Genomic DNA, 27896 nt, shown 5'->3' with positions numbered 1-27896 from the left:
CCGTTCCTGGCGAGTTCATCTGCCTTACAGTTACCTGGAATGTCTCTATGGCCCGGCACCCAGCAAAGATGAATATTAAACTCTCCATTAGAGATGATCGACAGTTAAGGACTGTTATAGAGTTTAAATTTAACAAATAGTTAAAATTAAATTTTGCATTCAAAGTCACCACAAAAATTTAAGTCCAAAACATGTTTGCCAAAACTATGAATATATCAAATTCAAGGTTTTATCAAAGTTTAATATAGAGTCAAAAAAAACCTCATGATTAGAATAAAGATACTAAAATTATCAAATTGTACCAAGAAGGGAAATATTTGTACTTTGAAAAATCATCATACAATTTACTGTTAACAAATAAATATATGTTTTGAGTTTTAACTTAGACATATTTTAAAATCCTGATGTGATAGAAAAATTTAAAACCGAGATTCGAAGTTAGGATTAACATATTGTTTTGTTTTTGATACAAACAAAAATTAATCTTATAGCCTAGTTTTATTAGAATAAAACATCAAGCGACTTCCCATTACCGCAGCACGAATTTCCTTCTGATTTTTTTTTCACAGTTAGGTAGGGGTCTCAATATAACATGTTTTAAATATTAAGGCTAGGAAACACCTTGCTTAATTGCTATAGTTATTATTTATTTGCAATTATCTATCAAATAAAAAAAACGCGAGTCGAAATTCGTGCTGCGGTAAAGAAAAGTTGAGCCTAAAACATTATCAATAATAACTGGTTCAACATGCATTCATTTCTAACCAAATATATTTGTACAAATTATTTCAATTTATATTCAAAATCAATTTTCATCTTGTAAGAATTAATACAAAATCGATTTGTGAAAGTCATTTGCACAGTACTGTCTTTCGTGATCGTGGTGCTGCCTTCCCCTCCACTAAACATCAAAAACAAAAAGAAAAAAAAAACAAAAAAAGATCAACTTGTTTGTATCTGGATTTCTGGAACCTTTTGTTAGATGCACGAATTGAGTTATTCAGTTTTAAAGGAACCTTGCTTACTTAAGTTTGTTAAAACGAAACGATGGCAGAGGTCGGGTTTGTGTAGTGAAGTGAAAATTAAATTTCCTTTTGAAATGTTTAAGAGTTCTAACGGAAAATCTACTAAATCTAAGCAAATAGTGCAGTGAGAATGCAATTATGTTCAAAAGTTTGCTTTTAAATCCAATAGATATTCGGATTAAACATAATTTAATGCAATGATTAATTCAATACTATGTGTACTTATAACACAATACAGGTTTTCTTGATAGCATGAAATTTTTGTTTTAAAGTGTAGACACAAAGCGAGGTGCTTCGACGCGAGAAGGAAAGAGCCAAATATATTTGAAAAAGTCTTAACATGGTTTTGTTGTGATACAAGAAAAAAAGAATTGTTTGGATATTTACCAAATTTTTGTTCGCGTGAGCTAGTAATATTTTGGATTGGATTGGCATCTTAAAATTACATTACAGGGAAATCGTTTGCTGTTTTTGTGATTCGTGTGTGAAACGTGAATTCAAATAAGATTCCAACGAACAATATATTTTTGTGTTTCTTTTTCTAATTAAAAGAAAAAAAATTAAAACCATTCTAATTTTGTATCTAAATCTAATAATCGTTGTTTTGTGAAATCTCGAGAAGGTTTAACTCTTGGGGTTTAATTTCGAATGATTCTGCATAATATTGTCGATACATAACAAGATTACCATAGATACTAATGTAAACGATGGCCACATTAGGCCTTTCAAAAGTTTTCATCCTGGACAAATACTTTACGGAATTGCAAAAGTTTTGGGAGACGGAGAAAAAGTTACAAGGTAGGTAGGTCAATGTTTTTGTAGCCATAGTTTTTGGTGAATTACAAAGTTTTGTGTACCTCTGCATATCATTTATGTTTTAATGCTTTCTGGATTATTTTTCCGCCATTAAAAATAAATAAAGAACCAGTAGAAGTTAATTATTATGTATTTTTTTTAATTATTTTAGTCATGTGAGTTTAAGATAAGTTATAATCAAGATCGCAGGAATGTTCATGCAAACTCCAAAGCAGTTGATACAAAAAAATATGTGTGTATATTTTTGAACCACCAATGATGCTTCTTGCATGATGATGGAACAGCAATGCAAAACAAAATTTGGCTCGACTTTTGAGAGCAATCTTTGGAATTTTCCCTCAAAATAAAATAATGAGGTCTGGGAGGTTACAATAATCTGAACTGGCCTTAGTTGTATACCTTAACTACCTACCTATCTTTTCTTTACTTCTTTGAGAACCTAACCATTTTACCTGTATTTTATATTTATTGGGTTGCAGAAACATGATGACGACTTTGTGGCTAAGGTTCGTTTTAGTGCTGTGGGTGATGGCTTTATCAAGATAAACTGGTTTTTGGACTTAGTTTCAAACTTTTTTTTTCAGCACTTGCACTTTGAAATACCAAAAATGTTCATTTGTACGTGTAGTTTTATTTTATGGTCAAAGTTCGATGTGAAGTTAAAAGTACCTTTCTTTTTTTGTTGTACTTTATTACGAAGTTCAAATCTGTAGCTGGTATTGCACATGTAATATTTAAAAAAAAAAACATGACTATCCCTGGAAATTGTTTTAAGCGTTCGTTTTGACAGTTTTGAAGCATTTGAGAAGCCTCAAGTCCAGTTGAAAAAAAAAATGGATGAAAAGTAGGTATTATGGTATGGTTAGGTTTCGTTAATTTTTAACTTAGCTTACAGCTATGTTAATGACTTTCTACAAAATTAGATCTAATGCAAAACTAGTTACATATAACGGTTTTAAGTTTTTCAAATTTTGAAATAAAATTTAAATAAATGACTACTTTTTTATATTTATTTAAAATCTGATTTACGTACAAACTCCGAAACAAATTTATTAGAAAAAAATATGAATTTCGGGAATCGAAAGTAGAGGATTCTAATACAACTATACAACGTACAGTGGTGGACTAGAATTTAGCATACTTTTTAAAGAAAATAAAAACCATTTAATTTTCGATTTGTTTCCTTATTATGCAATTAGTTATATTTTATTTACATTACACATACATATCACTATGTTTTCATAGTACTTCATCAAACATGTTTAACATCTGTAAGAAGAAAAAAGTATGGAATGTAGAAACATCAATTTTTCGCCTGGACACGAATTTACCGTTATCAATTCGAAGCTTTTCTTAGTATTTGGTAGGGAATCCTTTATTTTGCAGTACAGAAGCAATTCTTCTTGGCAAACTTTCATCCAAAGCCTCACATAGTGACTTTGGAATTGCATACCAACCATTTTGAAACTCCTGCCACAATTGTGTTTAATTGGTTGGTTTTTTTGCTCAATGTGATGTTCAACATTATTCCGCAAATTCTCGATCGGGTTAAGCTCGGATGATTGTGCTGGCCACTTCAAAACGTCGATTTTATTCACATCTAAGGCACACTTCACTAACTTTGAAGTGTGTTTAGGGTCGTTGTCGTGCATGAAGCGCCAAAATAACGACGAATTCTTCTGCGTAGGGTATCATATGATCCAACAAGATATCTCTGTAAACGTTCTGGTCCATTTTGGTGTCAATTTTTACGATGGGGCCAACGCCGTGCCATGAAAAAGCAGCCCAGACCATAACGTTGCCTCCACCGTGTTTCACCGTATTAATGGTGTACCTTGGATCATATTTCCTGTTTTTTGGACGCCATACAAATTTGTTCCCATCGGATCCGAACCGCAGAATTTGAATTCATCGCTCCAGAACATGTTTTTCCAAAAACTAATTGGTTTATCTACAGCTTTGGCAAACTGTAACCTAGATTTCAGATTTTTTTTTGATACAAGCGGTTTTCTCTGAGATACACACCCACGTAGATTGTTTTCATTTAATCGGCGTTTTATGGCCCTTGAGGAAACATTTACTCCATAGTTCGTTGAAAGTTCGCTTCGAATGGCACTAGACGTCTTAAACGGATCCTTGGTCAATAACCTATAAATAATTCTATCTTCATTTGTAGTTGTCTTTCTTTCCCGGGGGTTTTGTTTAACATTTTCAATCACTCCAAACTTCCTGGAGCATTTTAACAACTTAGAAATATATGTTACCGTCCACCCTTTTGACTTCACTATCAAGATCATCATTCTCTTCCTTTTCTTTGAGCACCATTTCCTTTTGCCACGACTAATTCATTTTTTTTACATTTTTTTTAGGAATATTTAATTACCTCAAAAATTATTATTTTCTTAAAAAAAAAACACACAAAAATTAAAAATACACTCTTTGATTGCAAAAGGGGCTAAATTAATGTTCAGCTAAAAACAAAATTTTTCGCAAAACGGTATTTTACTTTTCATTCATTTACACATTTTTATTACCATATACATAAGGTTACTTGCAAGAATTGAAAGTAGAAAAATACTTGTACTCTTTTCGTGTCCACCACTGTATATCTGGTTCGATTTATTCAACTTAAGAAATGAGGCACAATTGTATGGGGCTTGAATCGAGAGCATGCAAGAACAAAAGAAGTATCCAAAAAAATGTGGATTTTTTTAAAACTGTGAAATTTAGGAAAATCGAAAATACTTCAATAATGCTTTAAATAAATATTGAAATTCGAATGACAGATTGATAGAAATCATATTACGGAGTACTACAGTGTGCACTTCCAGATAAGTTGAATAAAATTCTATCGTCGGATTTGATAATAGCAAAAGTTTGGAATTAAAACTGGTTCTTAAACTCATTAGGCGAATACTATAATAGGGATGAATGTTTACGTAAGTGTTTATTATTAAAATATGGTTAGATTATTACCAAAGCTATAAGATCTAGTTATTTCAATTGTTGACTCTTTTTCATACGCTCAAGCGCTTTAAAAATAGAGGGTAGAAATTAATTAGGGTACTAGTAATAAATACAAAAAAATGACATTAAGATTTTGACAAGCTATCTAATCTTCCACCGACAAGTACAAGAATATATGATTTGGACCACCAAAAATTAGACTGGATGCTCCTTGACATACATAAAGAATGTTTAGGGTTTGGCAAATCCAAACTCAATATGGAAATAGACCCGTATAAAATAAACATTGAATGACGAAGCTGTCAGTCAAACATTTTTTAATATTCATTTGAATTTGTGAGGTTTACGATACTTGTTTAATTCCGACAACAGTTTTTTCTGACACTTCTCTATTTGATAAAATAGGACAAGTTCTTTTACAACAAAAAATCAAAAGAATTGAAAATAAAATGCACGACTGGGTGGTACGCAACCCCGGATTAAAAAAAATGGGATATTTAAAATTTGAGGCCCCCTAAAAAGCTTTAAAACCCAAGCAAGCCAACCCCTCATAACCCAGAGCGTCCTAAACCCCAAGCGAGCCAATCCAATAACCCAAAGTGTCCTAAACCCCAAGCGAGCCAACTCAATAACCCGGGGCGCTGGATTCACGCTCTCAGAGACAATGCTCCAAGTACTCCAACCACCAATAAGATTAAAAATGTTCGATACCCAGTGCTAATTATTCATCAGGGTCTCTTTTTAAAGTTTTCAAAAATTAAATGTATTCATTTTACAATCGCAAATAAAAAATAGAGCGTTTGTATTTCTTTTTTTCCGTCGTTCAATATGTTTGTAATTTTTCTTATGTTGAAATCCGAAAATTCTTGATTAACCTCTTTGCTCAAGGCTTTTGAATTCATTTCAATTTGTAAAAAATGATCCTGTGTATTTTTTAAATATTCAATCAAAAACAACATCATGTTTAAATCTAGTTCCAGAATACCGCCATAAAGGCATTTTCAAGTGAGTTGGGCTATATAGGTTTAACGTTTTTGGGGTATATAGCTTTCGAGTTTGGATTTTGTGGGGTCAACTAATTTTGTTTTTAACTTTTGGGGTTTATTAGATTGTACAGTTTATATTTCTTAATGGGATGGGCCCCCGTTTCCAAGGGCCCGGGGCTGCAGCCCTTCCCCCCTAGCCCCCTATTAATCTGAGCCTGGTGGTACGAAATTGCTCATGTATCCAAATAATCTGTTTAAAAATATTTCCTGTATTTTAAGTTTTAAAAATGTACCTGCAAAAAAAGTTTGTTTTCAAAAAATCCTTATTTTTTCATTTTAGGTTGAAAAACGTTAGAGCAGTTTTTTGTTCAATTAATTTTTACATACATATAATTTGTTTTAAATTGAGTTTACAAACATTTTTAGTATGTATATAACGACATTTTTGGCGTAATTTTCTATATTGAAAGAAACCAAATTAAAAAAAAAAAACATTTTGCGAGATTTACAAAAAAACTTTCGGTTCGTTTTTTAGAACATTAGATTCTTTTTTTTTCGACTTCTCTACCAGGGTAATGTCATATTTGATTAAAATTTCTAGTTTGTCAATTTTTACGAATGCAAAACTTGCCATATAGGTCCTATTTGTCTCAAGTAAAAAATTGACAAGATCTTGAAGTCATAATGTTTATGTGAAGTGTGTATTGTGTACACACATGCAAAATGACGTATGTTTATAACTATTAATAAAAAGTATTTCTAAATAAAGTACTTTTTAGGGGTTCAAATTAATGGACAATATAATAAGTCTAGATTTTGTCTAATAGGTATAAGAACACATATCAAAAAAGATGTCAAATCATAGTAAGCACCCATAGCTGATTAATTATTAACTTAACAAAGGTCATTTTATAGAAAGATTTGACTTAATTTATTTGAAGAATGTAGATTAGGACAAAACACAACTTCTACCCTGCCCATATTTTAAATCAGTATAATAGATATGTACATATATGTCATACGACATTCACATTATCATTCAAACAATCTTAAACGAAATAGACACCGGGTTGAATGGATTTAGGAGAACAATTATGTCACACAAGGAACATCTTTTTCCAAATCATATATTACGAAATATGTGTCACGGATGCGATAAAGATAAAGGCTATTTGAACAGCAAGCTCTATTTTCCCTTTGCTTAAAACTTGAAATTTTTAACAGAGGAATGAAAAATATGTTTATGTCCACCTAGGAGATTAATACCTAGGTAAATACACGACTCTATTGATTTCATGAATGTCTAAGACTTTTGGCTTTTTTCCCTAGTTTTTTTTTTTATAATTTTTTTCTTTTAATAATTTATGCATGAAAACAAAATTAATTAAAATAACTTTTGTTTCCTGGGGAAGTCAAAGTCTATTTTATGTTTTTTCTGTTTTATTTTTACAAACAAAATACAAGAGACTGTGGTTGCTTTTAAGCATGATCTTTTTACCTATCACATTAAATGTGAAATCAGATTTAAATAATTTATTAAAGTATCAGGTATAGTTACTTTATGAAGTCTTTAACTAACTATTGTAGTTAGTCGGAGTCTACATGATAGACTGAGAAATTTGTCTTAAGTAGTTAAGAAAAAGCCTTTACATATTCTTTGCAGTCATAAAAGAAGAAAACTGGTGAAAGGATTACTATTTGGGGGTTTCTAAGCATATGCAACCCTCTATTTTTATTTTCAGTACAAAAATTAACTTTTATTTAAAATCAGTTTTTAAAACAAATTCAAAATTCGAATTCACCTTAAATTTCCTAAATGCTTTATAATTATATATTATAAAGCATAACAGAAACCGAATGCTAAAAAATAAAAAATAGAATTGAATCTTACCTTTTGTATCGAAAGTGACTTCTTGGTTTAAAATTGAATTAATTATAATTTATTATTTTTGAAACTGAAAACATGCAAAACTAGAAAATTTGCCATTTGATTTGTCACAAAACTCTTTATTTTCAAAATTTGCATTTGAGAAATGTTAGATCGGTTTTTTTTAAATTCATTTTTTATAAATATTTTTTTTTTTTAATTTTATTTTTAAATTATTTTTAGTTTGCAGTTTTTAGAGCTCATTAATATACGTTTTACGTTAATTTTGTACAAAAATGATAACCTATTTTGAGGATATCGAATTTCAAAAATTGTTTAATCTACGTTTAAAAATCAAAAATACAAAATGCCAATTGGTTGTTTCTAAATTTTAAGTCATTCGACCCAATGCTGGCTGAATGGCCCACAGACACGAGGGCGGATCCAGACTTTTCATCAGGGGGGGGTCACACACTTGGATGAGTTTTTACTCATGAAAAAAATGTTCTTTAATGTTTTGTAAAGGATGATAACAAAATTTAATAATTGCTAAAATGCCAACTTTAGTTATCAAATTATTTAGAACACTGTTGTCCAGCAAGATATGGTCTTACTATTTAATTTGGATTTTAAATATACCATATTTAAGAGCTAAAATACAATAGCTTAGAGGGTTTTTGGTGCATTTCGCGCAGAAATGTAGGAAATTGTTTTGAAACAAAGCTTTTTTTTCAAAAACAAAACACACTTTTCTTGTTTTCATTTCTATTAATGCAAAGAACGCTGCAAAAATTTAAAAATCCAGAAAATGCGAGATGATCTGATATGTAAAAATGTCTGGCTTTTTTTGATGTAGTTTTTTTTTAATCAATTTGCGGGAGTCTCTTATTATTTTCGTTATCAATCTGATTGTTCATATTTCGATCTTATAAAGGAGTCAACAAAACTTAAAAATTGTAGAGACAAAAAGGTTTGATTCTTGAATTCAAGGAAATAGCTGCATTTAAGTACATAATTTCTCTAAAAAATTAGATTAAAACAAAGTAAGGTAAGTAAACAAATAAGTTGGGAAGAAAAGTTTAGTAGTACTCACAAATAACACGTTTCAAAGCTTTTATATCAACAGATATGAAACGTTTATTATGTTTTCCACTTAGCCATTAATTTAACAAAAGTTTCACTTGATTTTTTTAGGACATTTGTATTATTGAAATTCGTGTTTGAATCGCAGTTCTAGAGCATCCAAAGAAAATTCACTTCAAAAGTATATTTATTTAATTTTTTTAAATCTTTTGAATCAGAAAACCAATTTTGAAAGAAATGAAACGCACGACTGGGTCGCTAGAACTTGATAATTTCTCCCAAAAAGTCTGTTTAAAAATATTTCCTATATTTTAGGATTTAAAAATGTACCTGCAACATAATTTTTTCTCAAAAATTTAAAAGCCATTTTATCTGTCAAAAAATCTAGATTAACCTATTTTTTTCGAAAATCATTCTAAATTTTGTCTTAAAATATTTTTGATATAAGGACTAAATACAGAGCTTATAAATATATGTACATTTTACATACAAATTTCGTCAAAAATGTTGTCCCCTTTCTGAAATATCGAGTGTTGTAAACAAAATTAGTATTTTATTAAAAATAAAAAAAAATTACCATAAAAAATCATCATCAATTTGATCATTGAAAAGAGCTTGCACAGAAAGAGAAGAATTTTGAAATCGTTCCATTAGTTCTTGAGAAAACTTAAAATCAAAATTTGCCTTGGTGCCTTCCTGGAGCAATACTAAAATATGTTTTTGTTGAAGAAAGAAGCCAAATTATGAACACATAATTAAGAGAAAGTTTTAGAAAAATCACATCTTGAACCAAAACATTTATGTGGGGACTGCTGTTATTTTTCGTATTAATAAAATGAAAAAAAAGCCTTACACTAATCGGCTGAAAATCTTAATTTCAATCAATACAATTGTTTGGACTGTATTCCTGCGAAAAAGCAAACAAATTATCTCCCAGGGGGGGGGGTTATGACCCCTATGACCCCCCCCTGGATCCGCCATTGCACAGACAGTCGGAATCGGGACCCACTTTTTTCGACTTCTCTACCATCGTATCATGTTTGATTCAAAAATCGAGTTCTAATTTTTTTACGATTGCAAAATTTGCCATATAGTTCACAAGTAAAAACCACAAGCAGTGGAAACGTCACCTATTGTAAAAGTTATTGAATATTGAAATTAAATAAGATATGATACATCAAATGGTGCTTAAAATTCAAGTAATGAAGTCAATTTTTAAATAAACATGTTATTTTTATTAAAAATAGGTTTAATTTTCTTGTTGTCTAATTCTATAATTTCCGAAAGCTTTTATAGTTTGTTTTAAAATTTTAGTGCAATTGAAATTTCTCATTTTTTCTTCCATACATTAGTACTGAGCTTGATTTTTCTATTAATCAAAGCATAGCTTTTGTTGGCGACTACCATTCATTTTTTTAAAGAATGTAGTTAATCTTTCTGTTGCTTTAAAAATGCACTATTTATTTTCATAACCGATATCTATATTTTGTATACTTTTACGAGTTGAATTAAGGGAAATTTTAGATCTTTTAAATTTTCCTACAATATAGCTTTTCGAGAATAAACTTCACGAGACTCTTCGTGGCATTAACAATCTCTGTCGTACTAACAAGTTGCATGTGAGATGTGAAGTCTCCACTCTTATTGCAGTACTCTACAATTACGGTGACCATATTTGCCGGGACAAAATATTGAACAGTACCCAAAAAATGAAAAATGTTGACCAGTTTTCAATTTTTTTATATTTCATTGAGTAAAAGTAAATAAATATAATATAATATAATATAATATAATATAATATAATATAATATAATATAATATAATATAATATAATATAATATAATATAATATAATATAATATAATATAATATAATATAATATAATATAATATAATATAATATAATATAATATAATATAATATAATATAATATAATATAATATAATATAATATAATATAATATAATATAATATAATATAATATAATATAATATAATATAATATAATATAATATAATATAATATAATATAATATAATATAATATAATATAATATAATATAATATAATATAATATAATATAATATAATATAATATAATATAATATAATATAATATAATATAATATAATATAATATAATATAATATAATATAATATAATATAATATAATATAATATAATATAATATAATATAATATAATATAATATAATATAATATAATATAATATAATATAATATAATATAATATAATATAATATAATATAATATAATATAATATAATATAATATAATATAATATAATATAATATAATATAATATAATATAATATAATATAATATAATATAATATAATATAATATAATATAATATAATATAATATAATATAATATAATATAATATAATATAATATAATATAATATAATATAATATAATATAATATAATATAATATAATATAATATAATATAATATAATATAATATAATATAATATAATATAATATAATATAATATAATATAATATAATATAATATAATATAATATAATATAATATAATATAATATAATATAATATAATATAATATAATATAATATAATATAATATAATATAATATAATATAATATAATATAATATAATATAATATAATATAATATAATATAATATAATATAATATAATATAATATAATATAATATAATATAATATAATATAATATAATATAATATAATATAATATAATATAATATAATATAATATAATATAATATAATATAATATAATATAATATAATATAATATAATATAATTAATATATATAGTATAATTGGGTACAGGTGATAAATATAGTATAATTAGGTATATTTTTAAAATAAACCAAAATAGAACTTTCATCGATAATCAACAAAACAAACATAAAAATAACACAGAATCTTTAAGTCCCTCGAATTACAATATATTAATATTGTTAAAATAGGTACTTTTCGGAAGAATATTTTTTTAAATTATTTCTGGCTTTCCTTTTGAACAATTCTTAAATTCGGTGCAATTTAATTCATGATTGCATTTTCAAATTGAAATAGACGTGATTGTTTCAATTTTCATATTGTTTTTTTCGTTTGTCCATACATTTTTAAAAATTAATAAAACTCTCTCTGTAGGGGCATTAGACCCAGGAAGGCATGAACAAATCTCTACGAGTTTTAAAATGTTTTCATACTGTATCATTTTTGATTAAAAAACTTGAATATTTCGACCCACCTATCTCCAGCACTTATTTGGCCCTCCTTCCATTCAACAATTTTTTCTAAAGAAACATTATTCTTTACACATGAAACTAGTTGAAAACATCAGTGTCATTAAATGAAATATTGCTTCTCTTTTTCATAATATAAGACATTAAACTTAACTCCACTTTGTCCCAGCAAAGAGTTTAATCCTTGCTTTTCATTTATTTTTGGAGTGCAGGATTTTTCAACAATGCAATAATTCCAACAGTCGGAGTGCACTCTTTAAATTACTTTTGGAAAATGTCATAACTAGTCTAAATGCAAAAAAGGTGAGTTTCATTAACATTTACTGAAAGTTATTTTTACCATTATCATGGTCAGTAAAACTCAATGGTATAATTAATTTTCAGTGGTGAAAGTCATCCTGTGCGCAAGTGTGAGAGTATTAGTTTAACTTCCCCCGTATGAAGGATGTATAGAAAGACTACCAATTATGATGTAAGGGTACGTTTTCATTAAACATTTAATGGTGTTCATAGTTAGGCTGCCCTTAAAGAAAAAAGTCATAAATAATGAACAAATAATGAGCAATTTATAAAATAATGAACATTTTTTCCGACACACAATAATTCATAATGAACATTTTCTTCAAATAATAAACCGTTCATTATAATAATGACTTGTTCCATGTTTCTCACTTAAGTTAAAAATATCATCCCGATAGCAAAAAGGCTTCTTGATACCTGCCAATATTTTAGCTTTTTTATGTATTTATTATTTATTTTAAAATTAGCTTTAAATTAATATTCGTTTTATTCTTATAAAACATATAAAATATTGGGATCGAAAATGAGTTATGTTCTTTTGGATTTTTCTTTGAAAAATTGATTTTAAAGTATTATTATTTTTATTTAAGACTTTCAATGATATTTTTTCACAAGAGTCCAATTCTTTAGATGTTAAAATATATGTGTATATAATTTATTTAAGAAACTTTAAAATCCCTTAAACGTTCGAACAGAACAACTTTGGTCAGTTTTTTTTTTGTTTTTTTTTTTTCTTTTTCTATAACTTTTAATTTTAACTTGTTGTGTGTTTGTTACAGATGCATCATCTTCAAACGAAGCTGTCCACTTACAACAGCGTTTAAAGTGTCTTAGCACAGAGTTAGTCACTCTTCGTAATCGTTTGCACGTAGGACAAACACAAACGTCAGTTGCAAATAACAACACTGTTAACGTAACTAATCCAAATGCAGACAACAGCAGCGTGGTATCCACAAATAACCATAAATGTATAAAATCTAGTCAGCCGACAAACATCATCAATGCACAAACTTCAGTACAAAGTGGAATTATAGCAGGAGGCAATCTACATCGTTCACCGTCTAATAGTACTCCTCCAAAGCTGACTGTTAATAATAAGGTAAATTATAATGATATGCTTAATATTTAATAATAATTTGCATGTGTTGTGCCTTTTAAATTGTTACCTATTCAAGAAATGGATAATGTTATGTAATTAAGAAAGTTGGAGTTTTAGTTAAATGTTGTTATAAAAATATACGACGATCATTTATTTCATTTACTATAAGGGGCGTATTCATGGTCTTTGTTTTTTTTCTCTACTATCCATAACCAAGATACTTTTTATGATTCATTTGGTTACTTGACTTCAAAATTCAGTTCAACTTGTTTCTGCTTCAGCAATAGTTTAAGAAAGTTTATAAATATGAATAAGTATTACTTCGTTCAAACGTTCTAACAATAGTGTCAAATCAGTCATATTAGGAACATGAACGTAAGGAAAGTTTCTAGTATTTGATTAGCCAACTTTAAAAAAAATTGCCTTACAATTAAGGCAACTTTATTGGTAAGTTGTCTGGCAAGTTAAATAAATAGATAAATTAGGTGGCGCAACAGTCCATGAAGAACCAGGGCCTAGCGACTTACAACTCTCAACCAATCCTGTGTGCGAGTAATGTTGTCAAACATGTAAGGGACCTACAGTTTATATGCCCAATCCCAACGGCTAATTTGAGAAAGCACTTTTCATGACAAGAATTATTACTCTTGGAGGATTTGTCAGTTCCTCGCAAGAGGCAGTATCCGTGAAAAAAGTTAGGTGGCAGGGATTGAACCCAAGACCCGTTGCATGACAGTCCAAAGCACTTACCATCACGCTACGGGTACTACTGATCTGGAAAGTTAGTCAAGACAAATCTATCAAGTCAAGTCTACTTATGTTAAAATGTCAGTTGATCATGTTTAATTCGACTAAAGAACTTCATAACTCTGCAATTAAATACATCAAAGATTAATGCAAAAGGATTCCTTGTCATATGATCGGCTTGTAACCTGTGCAAGGTTTTTTTTTTTTTAAATAATGTTGTAAGTACTTTTTGCTAGTCAGGTAAAGTTCTTAAGTTCTAAGAAATTAATGACATCAGAAAAATTAACTAGCTCCCTTGGCACTATTTTTCATTCAAATAATTTGGTTAACTGCAAATGAAGTCTCTAATGCTGCCTGAATCGGCCAACTATTAAGCTGATAATAGCCAAGTCCATTTTAATAAAAAATTGTCTGTATACATATAGTTTTTATATAATGACTTACCTGAGACTTTTAAACAAAGTTTTTGTAAAAATGGCGTCTGGTCCATAACATTACCAGCTTGGTTCTACTTTTCATTGAATTATCCAGTTGCATTCATCCAATTTAACAGTTCAACCGTAATACTGGTGCTTCCGGGAATGCCCATCAGTTTACCCTTGAGTTAAACTTCGATCGTATTGTGAATTACAGATAATCTTTCTTTCGCTGTACTACGTGAATGTGGAATGCCTTATCTCTCTATCTTTCCATGTCATTGCAATGTTTAAGAATTTAAAACCAATGTACACCGTCATCTCCTTTCCACTCCTCTCTCTTTTTCTGAAGCTCGCCTAAAGGTGTTCAAAACCATTTGAATAGGGTAAAAGTTAGCAAACCTAAAGATAACTCATGGTTTGATTAGTGCTCTAAAAAGGTTATTAGGTTCAGAGATGTAAGTTTTTTGGATTTATAAAGCCAACCCCACTGAAGAAAACCGGAATAAGTTCAAACAAGCTAGAAAGACCTGTTAAGCTCATATTCAACGAACCAAATTTTTGAATGACCACAAATTAAGGCAAAAATACTACAATGTCCGAAAGGTAGTAAAAATGTTTGGTCATTTATAAAAAACGTACGAAGCATCACGCCATTCTCGGTTCCAACGCTCGTCCACAATGACACTAATTATGTAAGCTCGATTGATAAAGCCAATTTGCTTGCAGCACAATTTGCTGTTAATTTGATGCTACTTGATTTTATGGGACAAATCTTCTTTCGCACTCGTACATTTGCAAGAGTACTGAAAGACCTTGACATACACAAACCCGCTGTCCCGGATAGTATTCCCCCAATTGTTCTGAAGAGGTGTTCTTGCAAAACCACTGCGTAAGCTTTTTCATCTTTCCTACTCTACAGGTCTCCGAGCCGATGGAAAATAGCATTTGTACAGCCTGTCCCTCAAAAAGGCGAATCCTTCTCCCCCTATTACTATCGTCCAATTGCACTCACCTCCCTTCTTTCCAAGGTCATGAAAACGCTGATTAATTATCAGCTTAAGAAATATCTTGAAGAACGAAAGCATCCTAATGACCGGCTGTATGGCTTTCGTAGCAATAGGTCCACTGCTGATCTCATGGTTTATCTCACAGAACAGTGGGACAAATCTTTACATCGTTTTGGACAAAGTAAGATTATTGCCCTTCATATTTCAAAGGCATTTAATAGAGTTTGGCCCAATACAAGTTGTATTGGATAGTTTCAATTCTGAAATTCATAAAATAAATGCTGTGCAGTGTGCTGGTGTTTCCCAGGGCTCCATTTCATCTCGACTCTTTCTTATTCTTTCTTATTCTCATACACGATCTTTTTTCTGTCACAGCTAATCCATTAAACTGTTTCGCTGACGACAGTACTCTCAGCTTTTCATATTCGTTTCTAGGTGCGCATCCTTGTCCTTGAGATGTGGACCTTCAACGACAGCGTATGATAAGCACATTCAATTCTGATCTTGACAGGATTGTCCAATGGGGAGTCAGAAACCGTGTAAAATTTAATGCTTCAAAAACTCAATGCTGTCTTCTGTCGTTAAAGCGTAGCCCACCCTCGATGCCGCTATCCATGAGTGACACTTTCATCCAGGAAACTAATAAACTTTCAATACTCGGTATGTGTATCACAGTTCACCTCTTATGGAATGATCACATTTTCGATATTGCCAAAAATGCTGCTAGATACTTAGGATTTCTCCGACGCGACGGTGGAAGAAATGTTGTACCCCTTCTGATATGGCTGTAATTTACAAAGCCTTCATTCGTCCAAAACTCGAATATAACTCTCATATTTGGACAGGTGCCATTAAAATAAGTTAAATTATTTTGGACAGGATCCACAAGAGAGCTTTGAAAATTATAGGCGATAGAACTAAAACCGAAGCAATAGCATCACTCGAACACCTCCACACTGTTTCAAGCTTGTCATTGTTCTACAGATACTTTTATTAACAGAAACGGAATTCACTTTCAATTTAAAATTAGAAAAACATCTCAAAAGCAAACTAAATAAGGTTAAATCGGCAAAATGTGCAAATTGGAAAAGAATCTATAATAATAAGCAAATAGCGACTAACTTTAAATATAGAGTGTTTAATGCTACGGCCCAAGCTATCCTGTCTTATGGTGGGCAGGTATGGGGAGTACACAAGTATGAGCTAGTTGAGGATAATATTCTTTCTGCCGATAAGCTCCCCAAAATATATGTTTTGTTTACATTGTGAGAGTACTAAATATGGAGGAGCATAGGCTACCGAGAAAGATAATGGAGTATGCGATTCGGACGGTGGCTTGAACCTCAATTGGAGTCTGAATGCGGTTCAATTAAAGAAGATGCTTTCACAAGTAATATCCGTCACTGATGAGAATGAAAGGTATGCGCATATTAAAAAAGCTCACTCATCAACGGAATGGCAATATTATTCAAAGTGCGTGTTTAATCTCAACTACAGAAACTATTATTTAAGATAAGAGGAGAACTGATCAGACTAAACTTAAGGCCCCATCGTAACGAGGTTATCGATCTTTGTACCCTCTGTAATCTGCATGAGAGAGAGGATGTATTACACTTCGTAGTCGCTTGTCCAATGCTGACAGAGATAAGACGTGTTCACTTTAAAAAAAGCTTTCTGCAAGTTGAAGAGGTTATGAACTATCTGAATGGTGCAAACTGGATGCGCCTTTATGATTTCTACAAAGAAGCGATAAAATACAGAGTCCGAATCATCGATGAGAATTTTTTATTCAAACCAATAACAGGCATAAGAATCAGTTTACCGAATAAATTTTTGTTTTGATTTGACTAATCTAAAAGTCCTTTTAAAATGTTTTAATTATATTAAATTCCTCCCTTATTTTGTTTTAATTTCGATTAAATTCAATTGAATTCAATAAAATTACGTAAAATATTTTTATTTAAATAATCTAAAAGTCCTAAAATTTGTTTTGACTAAACTTAAAGTTCGTAAAATAAAAAAAATTAGTCTATTTTGATTTAACCAATCTAAAAGTTTTGATATCATTACAATTTGGTTCTTATAGTCATTTGAAATGAAAATAAAAAAAAATAATAATAATTATGTTCTAATATGTAACATTACCTAATCTCAATATATAAATAAGAATGCCCCCCAGACGACAGTCCATGTTATGTCTTTAACATTTATTCAGATGTTATAACAATGTAAATATCAAAATTGTAAACACAGAATAAATAATAAAGAATATCTATCTATCTATCTGACTGTTAATAATAATTCTATAGCCCTCAATAATAGGGTCTTCCAAAAGGGCTATGAATTTTTGATGGTGTGATATTTTTGTTGTACTTTTTAAGGAAATTTTTAAATTATTTTTGCAAAAAAAAGAATTATGTAAAATCTTAAATTTATCGAAACATTTACTAAAATTTTTAACTTAAAGCTTTTTTATCAATCAAAAGGAATACATTAAAATTTTCAAATTATACATGTCTTGAAATAGAGAGAATTGATTATTTTGATTTGTTATACGTTATATATTAAAAGTAGGTCTATACGAAATATTTTTTTGTTTGTGTAGGATAACCTTTAATATTGACTTTATTAAATTCACTGACTATAATATACCATATTGTTGAATCTTCCTCGTATTGAAAATAACAATCTAAGATTTTCTCTCTAATAGTGACAATGCTTTTGTCTTCAAAATGAATAAGGGTAGCGTGTTTAGAAAACTTATCGTTGAATATAATAAAGTAATTTTATCTGTTTATATACATATGTAATGTATGTACGTATGTGTAGACATGTATATCTACTTAAATGTATTGTTTGTACAAACACACACACATAAACATATGTGATTTTAATTTCGTTTTATTAGGAAATAAATTCTTTTATATGTTATATTAAAGTATTTGCTTCTTAAGTGCTTCATCTTCATTTCTCCTGTTTCTGTGTTTTGTTGTTGTTGTTTTTGGAATGGGAATTTATAGGATTTGATAGATAAATATACATCTAAAAGATATTTAGTAAAAATAGTTTGAATAATTATTTTGGTCGAAATTGTTTTATTATAGTTTCATCCGTAGGTATCAATTCTCTTTTGTGAATATATATATTTTAATCAGTTGTATAGATTAACTTAAGCGCATAATTAATATGCAAACTGTAAGAAGATACATATATATCTTATACATAAAAGAATTTCAATCAATAATTATGAGATTTGAGTATTAGAATCTTTAAGGGTCAATTTGTAAGCAGTTAGTGAAGTCAGTCTTCAATATCAGTTGTTAAAAGATACTCTTCAGTTCATCTTCTGACAGTTTAGGTTAGGTTAGGTTAAAGTTGCTGTCCATGATGGAGTAGGACACACTTAAGCTTCTGACAGCTTAAAAAACCAAAAACTTAGGAAAAACTATATTCTCTATTGTTCAGTAATAGCTTCATATCATATAATTCATTCATATCTATCTTAAATTTAAAACATTCAACAAGAGAAATCATTAATTATTATTATTCGGATGTCAATATAAAATTTGCATTGAAATGTTTAAATTATCATGATTGGGGTAGTATTTCAGTGAAATAATTTGCATATTTTTAAGAACGGTGGTATCTACATATGTAAACGATCCACATTTGAATTTATTGCCAAATATTGCTGAATATAATTTAGTCATCACCATTTATTTGGCTTTAGAAAAGTAACATAATTAGTTTTCTAATTATGTTATACATATTTATGTATTTAAAAGCAATTAATTCATATGTTTAATGATGCATTTTAATAATTGCTAAACTAAGTTACTCTTAGGTAAAAAAAATAGTTTTAAAATAAATTTTTGTTGGCATTCTAAAAATAATATAGTAGAAAATTCTCAAAAAAACGCATCGACAGTAACCAGATTTTTGTATTTAAACATTGGTACAACTAAAATAAGATCTGTCAGAATAATAATAAAAAAAAAACACACAAATAGAAGAAAGTTTTGTGAAAATCAAATGTTAAAATTAATTTAGCAAACAAAACTTAAACTAATAAAATGGACAATTTTAAATAATAAATGTTAAGAAAACATCTGGAAATTGAGATTCTATAAAAAAGTTAATTTAACAATTGGTTTAAGGAAGGGGTTTGTTCGTAGACTACAACAAAAACATGTAGTGCTGAAGCGAGCTTGAAGATCGCCTAAATTCTTTGTATACCTTCCTGAATCGAGTTGAAATGAGCTTGATTCGACTCGAATCCGGTCGGATTGGAGTCGAGTCAAAATTTGTGAAGAAAAGCCTGTGTAGAGGAGTTGGTTTTACAAAAAATGCATTATGGCCTGCAAAAATTGCACATGGAGTAGGTAGCATATTCTTATATGGAGCTGAACTATCCAGTTCTTCACCATTTGCATTTTAGAAAGTGCTATCAAACTTAATCATTTTTAAGTCTGCAAGTGCGGTGGAAACAAAGAAGTTTTTAGCAGTACTTCCGGAATCTTCGGAGAACTTTAAATAATTTATTTTGTTTTTAAATTAAATTAAATCATAAATATGATATAATATGAGTGAATTATAATTATTCAATTCAATTGAATTCAATCCGTTTTTTATTTTTCAATTCGTATTTTACAATAAAGTATTTTAGGAAAATATCACAAAAAGCATGGCAATATGCCATCTGTCATACAAAAAATATAATTTAAAATTAAAATACAAGGCGAAAGATAATTTTACAATTTAGTTCAAATTGAACGAGTTCTTTTTTACCTAAGACATTTATAATATACAATTTGTGACTTTTAGTTTAGTAAAAGAGAAAATAAATCAATGTTAAAAACTTTTTGTTGTACAAATTAAAGATGCATTTATAATTAGTTTAGTCAAAACAAAAATGTAAAATATTGAAAAAGGGCTTTTAGTTAAACTAAAACGAAAAAAATCTGCAGTTTGAGTTTTTTTTCTGAAACTGAAAACTTATCTCTTAAATAATTGTTTGAAAGATAAACTATTTTAATACAATTCGGATATAACCTCTGTGTCATGTGATATATGCAGTTATTGAAAGATATTTTCAATTCTTCGATAGTATCGGTTCGCAATATGATCGGGAAGTCATTCAAGAAAGATGACACTAGTTTTTGACTGAGCTGTAACCACTCTCACTCATTTTGAAATCACTCTCAATGTATCTTGAACATTTTTGAAAACTAAGGTCTGATCGACTTAGTACCTTGATAATACGAGTATAATCCGCATTATATTTACGTTTCTTAGAAAAATATAAGGGAAGCCAGGCTACATATATGGATGGAAAAATGAGGGGTGTTCTAAGGTAATTCGATAATGTCGTCTTTAAGAGTCCAGTTCTGACGATAACCTATAGATCTGTTGCATGATCTGAAAACCATACTTTTAGACTTCAAACTATTTATTTTGAGATCCCAACTATCACATTTGCAACTTATTGATTTGTAGCTATAAAGAGTTAATGGGTTATCTGAAATGGAAGGGTGCTAGTCTGCGTAAAGGAGGAACTTAATATCAACACCAGATATCATAATATACCTCTTGCGATACGATTTTCAGCATCATTAGTAAATAAGGAGAATAACATACAATTAACATATTTATGTATTTATTCATAACATACAATTAAAATACATAATTTACTTATAGCACTATAACAAATTTACTAATTTATGTTTCAAAACATTTCTCTTAATATTAAAATCAAATGCAAAATAATATTCATTAAAATCCATACAAGCTCTTGTGATAGGATTATACTTAGCACTTAGTACTGTGGTAAGGAACATTTAAAAAATCCAGTCACGAGGGCGCAAGTTTCTTAAAGGCACATAAATAACAGTCAACAGTCAATATCAGTTTGTAAAGACATCAAAAGCAAAAAGTATTGAGTTTTATTTTCTTCTCCGCGCAAGATGATACACCACGTATCATAAGATAGAACATTTGAATAACCAAATATTTTTCGTAAGGCAAACTTTGTGAACCTTTTTTGAATTTTTTCCATACGACGAATGCTAGACCCGGTAAAGGGGCTCCATATAACAGTACAATATTCTAAATGTAGTAACACGGGACTAGAATATAGAGCTGTAATGTATAGGGGTCTTCGAAATCTTTTGAATCTCGTAAAACAAACCCTAGCATAGAGTTTGTTTTTGAGATCGCATTGTCTATGTGATTTGACAAATTCATATTAGAATCGAAGATCACGAATAGATCCTTATGGCTATCAAGTCTTTGTAAAATGTCGTTTTCAAGTTTATAATTATAATAAAATGTACTGTGATTTCTAGAAAATGTCACAACGCTACATTACTTATTGTTAAAATATAGCTAATTAATATTACACCATTTAATTAAATAATTCAAATCAATTTGAACTTTTTTCGCATCGTTCAGTTTATGTATGGAACTGAATATTTTCAAATGTTTTTTACCTACTAAATAGCTTTTTATCCATATTAGGAGCTGAGAGTGAAATCCATATATCTTTAGTTTTTTAAGAAAACACTATGTTGAACGCGGTCGAAAGCATTTGAAAAATCAGTATAAATAGTGTCGATTTGGGAACGCATTTCCATCTGTGATAGACAACAAATTTTAAAATATTGATAAATTTGTGCTAGTGGCTCTATCTTTTAAGAAACCATGTTGGTAAACTGAAATGTTATTGTAAGGAAGATTATACAAATTGTTTTTTACTACAGTTTCAAAAACCTTAGGAATTAACTGCAGTTTTGCAATTGGTCTGTAATTTTCAATCGAACTTTTAGGGGAGTTATTATAGAGTATTTCCATTTATCTAAAAACTCACCATTACTTAAAGTTAAATATTATACAAAGTGGTGTAGCAAGTATATTAGCACAAGTTTTTTGAAGAATTGGTGCAATATTGTCTGGTGAAATAGAAAAACACAGACATAGAGATATAAGTACTTGTAAGACATGGTCAACAGATAACTGCAAATTACGAAGATCAACCAAAGGATCTGAATTTATTATGTTAGCTAAGTCTAATTTGAGACACAGAAACACAGACTGTTTGACATTTGAAGTCTCTCGATTAGCTTGAGCTATCTTGGACAGATAATAATTATACAGGGTCCGCCATCTAACGTTTTATTTTTCAACTCGTGCTAATTTCTTGAATGGTAACACTTAGCGCATGTATGATTTGACAGATATTTAGTTTTATCCTTCCGCAAAATGCTAGAAACAACGATTAGAGAAGAAGCCGAAGCTACACTCGATGTTTTTTTTTAACATTTACAAAAAAAAAAGTTATTTTGCGGACCCTGTATTTAATTGCTAAACGATTTTTTTTCAATTTGAGCTTTTCGCAGCCGAAATTTTAATTGGAATTTCATCTTAGAAGTTTTTTATCAAGTCAAGATTTTTAAATACATACCAATATTAATTAAATAAAATACGGATTAAGACACAACAAAGCTTTTAACTTAAAATTGTATGATAAAAAAAAACTGTATTTTTTTTATTTTTACAATTATAATTTTTATCAAAGCCGACAATGCTTATTTCGTACTACGTATGAAACAACGCAAGTGTCTGATGAAATCGTAAAATCCATTTATATAATTTAATTAAGATTAATTATGCCTACCTTCGGATACTAAGAAATACCACCAAGTTTCAATTTAATTTACTATAGTAAAATCTTAGATTTCTCTCAAAAACTAATTTTAAGTACTTCTGGATTAGAAAATAAAATACTTATAATATTTCTTTTAAGATTTAGATGTAAGCTTTGACGTATACCAACATTTTCGCTTTTGTTTAAATAAGTTATACTTAATACTTAAATCAGAAATCTTTAATTAAGTGATATATGATACTGTTAAATCTAATAAATGTCAACATTATCGATTTTCTTTCAAGAATCAGCATACTTTAAACTCGTGCTTACAACAATCGGCAAGTGTGGTGCCACGAAACACATCGATTCCACTTCCACTTCCGCAGCACATAAATGATCAATTAACAGGTAATTTCGTTACTTAGTAAACTCCTCTAAGTGCAACAAAAGACTTTTTGATCGAAAGTCACAAACGATATAATAAAAACAGGTAGAGGCATTTCATAAATGAAATGAATATGTTTTTCAGCCAATCAACAACCCTTCAACGAGCCGCAGCAGCCAACACGACCCACAGCGACGACGACGGCAGCGGGCCCAGGACTATTCAACTCACCGTTTATTCCTGTTGTACAGAAGAACATAAATCCTTGCAATGGCATAAACAAATATTTTTTGAATTCCAACATCTCAAGGAATGGACAGCAAAAGGAGCCGAACGAAATGAAAGATCTAATACACTTGGCAGGTCCTTTAACAGAAGATGCTGTTATGCGAACACTTCAAGCTAGGTTCAATGAAAATCTATATTTCGTAAGTATGATTTTGTTGCCTTCTTCAAAATGTTTTCTTTCGTTATATTTTTTAAAAAAACACTTTTTGTTTTCTTGGGAGACTTTATTAAACAATTCGTTTTTATTTTTTCAAACAAAATGTTTTCAGACCAATGTTGGACCGATTTTGTTGTCGATCAATCCCTACCTTGATGTTGGAAATCCTCTGACACTGTCGTCCACCCGATCACTTCCATTAGCGCCGCAGCTTAAGAAAATCGTCCAAGAAGCTGTTCGACAGCAAGCTGAAACTGGATACCCTCAAGCAATAATACTATCTGGGACTTCTGGTGCTGGAAAAACTCATTGTTCTATGTTACTTTTGCGACAATTATTTGCAGTTGCTGGTGGTGGTCCCGAAACAGATGCGTTCAAACATTTGGCAGCTGCATTCACAGTTCTTCGTTCGCTGGGCTCAGCTAAAACGACTACAAATTCAGAATCTAGCCGCATTGGCCAATTCATTGAGGTGCAAGTTACAGATGGAGCATTGTACAGAACCAAAATACACTGTTACTTTTTGGATCAAACACGAGTTATAAGGCCACTGAGGAATGAGAAGAACTATCACATATTTTATCAAATGTTGGCAGGGCTCAATAGAGATGAGAGGTCTAAGTTAAACCTTGAAGGTTATTCCCCAGCAAATCTAAGATATCTTCAACATGGTGACATAGTGCAGAGAGAACAGGAAGATTCTAGTAGATTTCAAGCATGGAAAGCATGTCTCGGAATTTTGGGAATACCGTTTTTGGATGTTGTAAGAGTTTTGGCCGCAGTATTGCTTTTAGGAAATGTTCAATTTATTGATGGTCAGGTAAGAAAATCGTGAAATTTGTTTCGATTTAAAAATGTTTTCAAAATTGTGTTTTTTCATTTACTTTTCAAAACTAAGAATGTCTAAAAATGTTAATGCAAGGACTTTTTAAAAATGTTTAAGCTTTAGTTCTCTGGTACTGTGCACTTTAAATTAAATACTTGGCAGTATTTTTCAAATGCTTCCTTGCAAGTACCTTATATCGAAAACTATAATTATTTTTCAAGTTCTTAAAATTCTGGAAATTTGCTTCTTAAGTAAGAATTCCAGGCTAAAGGTGTCCTAACATTTTAATTTTTCCATGTAGGTACCTACTTCAATTTACCTTAACTATTTTTTTTATTAAATGTCTTTCAGGGGCTAGAAGTTGACGTCAAAGGTGAATCAGAACTTAATTCAGTGGCAAACTTGCTTGGAGTACCACCAGCAGCACTTTTCCGCGGACTCACAACCCGAACTCATAATGCAAGAGGACAACTAGTTAAATCCGTTTGTGATGCAAACATGTCCAACATGACAAGAGATTGCTTGGCAAAAGCTCTGTACTGTCGTACAGTCGCAACAATTGTCAGAAGAGCAAACAGTCTCAAGCGATTGGGCTCAACATTGGGAACACTAAGTTCCGATTCAAATGAATCGGTGCACAATCAAGCTGATGTAGCTAGCCAGCACACATCAACCATTGGTGGAAATTCGGGTTCCAAATCCATGACAGCTTTGAATAATGCAGTCCGTCATGCCACTGATGGATTCATAGGGATACTGGACATGTTTGGATTTGAAGAGCCATCGCCACATGCTCAACTGGAACACCTTTGCATCAACTTATGCGCCGAGACCATGCAACATTTCTACAATACCCATATATTCAAATCGTCGGTAGAATCTTGCCGGGACGAAGGAATTATATGCGATACAATTGTGGACTATGTTGACAATGTTCCATGTATTGACTTAATATCCTCTCTAAGGACTGGACTTTTGAGTATGCTCGATGCAGAATGTTCGGTTCGTGGAACAGCCGAAAGCTACGTGGCAAAAATTAAAGTACAGCACAGAAACTCCACACGTCTGGAGACGAAACATGCTGAACCACATGATCCACGTTTATTTACAATTCGACACTTTGCTGGGAAAGTCGAGTATGATGCAACTGAATTTTTGGACACAAACCGAGACGTAGTACCCGATGATCTAGTTGCTGTATTTTATAAACATTCTTGCAATTTTGGGTTTGCCACTCATCTATTCGGATCCGAGCTTAAGGCGTTATATGCCTTACAAAGTGTTCCTCGCGGCTTGAGTTTTCGCATCTCTCCCACTTCACACACAGACCTTTTAAACGGCGATGAGCCAGTTTCCACATTGACACAAGACTTCCACACACGTCTTGATAATTTGCTTCGCACTCTTGTACATGCTCGACCACATTTTGTACGTTGTATACGAAGTAATTCATCGGAAGCAGCCGGACGTTTTGAACGGTTGGTTATCGTTAAGCAAGTCCGAGCATTGCAAGTCCTTGAAACGGTCAATTTAATGGCTTCAGGATTCCCACATCGAATGCGTTTCAAACAATTCAATGCCAGATACCGAATGTTGGCCCCGTTCCGTCTGTTCAGGCGTTGCGAGGAAAAGGTTTTAGAGGATTGTAACCTCATACTACAATACGCAATGGAAAATCCACCCGAAGTCGATGGCTCTGTGACGTTGTCCTGGGCACCTGGCAAGAGACACATATTCCTTAGCGAAGGTATTCGACAGCATTTAGAGAATTTGAGATCTGAAATTCGTACAAAAAGCGCAACTATGATTCAAAGCATTTGGCGAGGATGGCAGTTCCGCAAGAAAATCGGGAGTATTAAAAAACCAAGAGACATGCTTATGTATTCGACTAAAAATTTAAAAGGATCGAATGGTGGTAAGCATGAAAATCTTCACTACAATTCTTGTGCAATTTTATTATTTTGTTTAGCGTTTACTTCGTTTCTAGCACAAAGAGTGTCATCCAAAGGAAACACAAATCTTCAAGCGACGACAACAAGGCCACGACCACAGCCAATAGCAGGTACCCCACCACCAGACCCAAATGAAAAATGTGACTCGAAGATTATACAACAAACGTGTAGTCTCTTCGGATTAGATTTAGTAAGTATATTTTTTTATACTGATGGTCACTATCATCTATGGTATACGCATAGATAATATGTATCTATGAGTTTACATTGCCCCTTTAATAAATATTATGGTTTCCCATAGGAGCGTCCACCACCAGTTCCGCCATCACGTCCATATACCGTAACAGGAAATTCAAAGCTGGGCTATCCACAGAATAGATTGATGAAAATGAATTTCCCCGAGGACTCAGTTACTAATCCCCCATCTGAGCAGCTAAAAAAAGGAGACACTGTTACGGTGGTTGGTGCATCTTCTTGTCGTGGGCATTTAATTGTCGAACACAATGGGCAAAGCTTCCATGTTCCCTTTCAGTATATGGAGCTTGTAAAAAATGGCACAGCAGGCTCCTGTGTGAAAATATAGAGATTAAGCTTAAGGATTATATTCATTGAACCACATTATGTGCTCTTTTGGATTAAAAACAAATTTTCAAGACTGTAAATAATTTATTTTAAAGGTTAAAATTTACTACCTATATGAATATTATCTAATATAATTGAATTTTCTATTTTCTTCTGTTAAGGTTTCTACGAACTTGTAATCATTTTTGTTCAATAATTGTAATAATTTTCTTATATTTTATTACTTTTTATTACTGTATAAAAAAAGCATTTAATTTTTGTGTTTATTATTATTATTTTATTTTTTTTGGTGGAGAAAAGATTGAGCTAAGAATTAAGAAAAATTATACGCTCCAGTGCCAATGTTTAAATACAGAACTTTTAAAATAATAATTAATGTAAGAATGTCAGTATTTCCCCACCAACAAGTTTTATTTTGTGTATTAGTTCCTAGGATGAACTTTAAAGTTTGCTACGAATAAAACTATTGCAATATTAATGAGTGAAAAAGATGTTTTTTCTTTTGTTATG

General features: G+C 30.4%; 1 protein-coding gene across 3 annotated transcripts; it reads left to right on the top strand.

The window, feature by feature from the left end:
- The first annotated feature begins 751 nt into the window (after positions 1-751).
- Positions 752-27896, top strand: LOC129951361 (unconventional myosin-Ia). Of its 3 annotated transcripts, none has more exons than XM_056063468.1 (8): positions 755-1823; positions 13059-13378; positions 23499-23604; positions 23726-24009; positions 24139-24846; positions 25204-26767; positions 26822-26994; positions 27106-27896. In XM_056063468.1, exons 1-8 carry the CDS (start codon positions 1733-1735, stop codon positions 27385-27387), a joined length of 3528 nt encoding a protein of 1175 aa, XP_055919443.1. In that variant the 5' UTR covers positions 755-1732; the 3' UTR covers positions 27388-27896. The 3 variants fall into 3 exon arrangements, with proteins under 3 accessions (XP_055919442.1, XP_055919443.1, XP_055919444.1); XM_056063469.1 differs by having other exon boundaries at positions 756-1823; positions 26840-26994; XM_056063467.1 differs by having other exon boundaries at positions 752-1823; positions 25204-26994.

Source organism: Eupeodes corollae, chromosome 3 (assembly GCF_945859685.1).
Source record: "Eupeodes corollae chromosome 3, idEupCoro1.1, whole genome shotgun sequence".
NCBI classification, from domain to species: Eukaryota; Metazoa; Arthropoda; class Insecta; order Diptera; family Syrphidae; genus Eupeodes; species Eupeodes corollae.
This window is presented reverse-complemented; position numbering and strand designations above follow the sequence as displayed.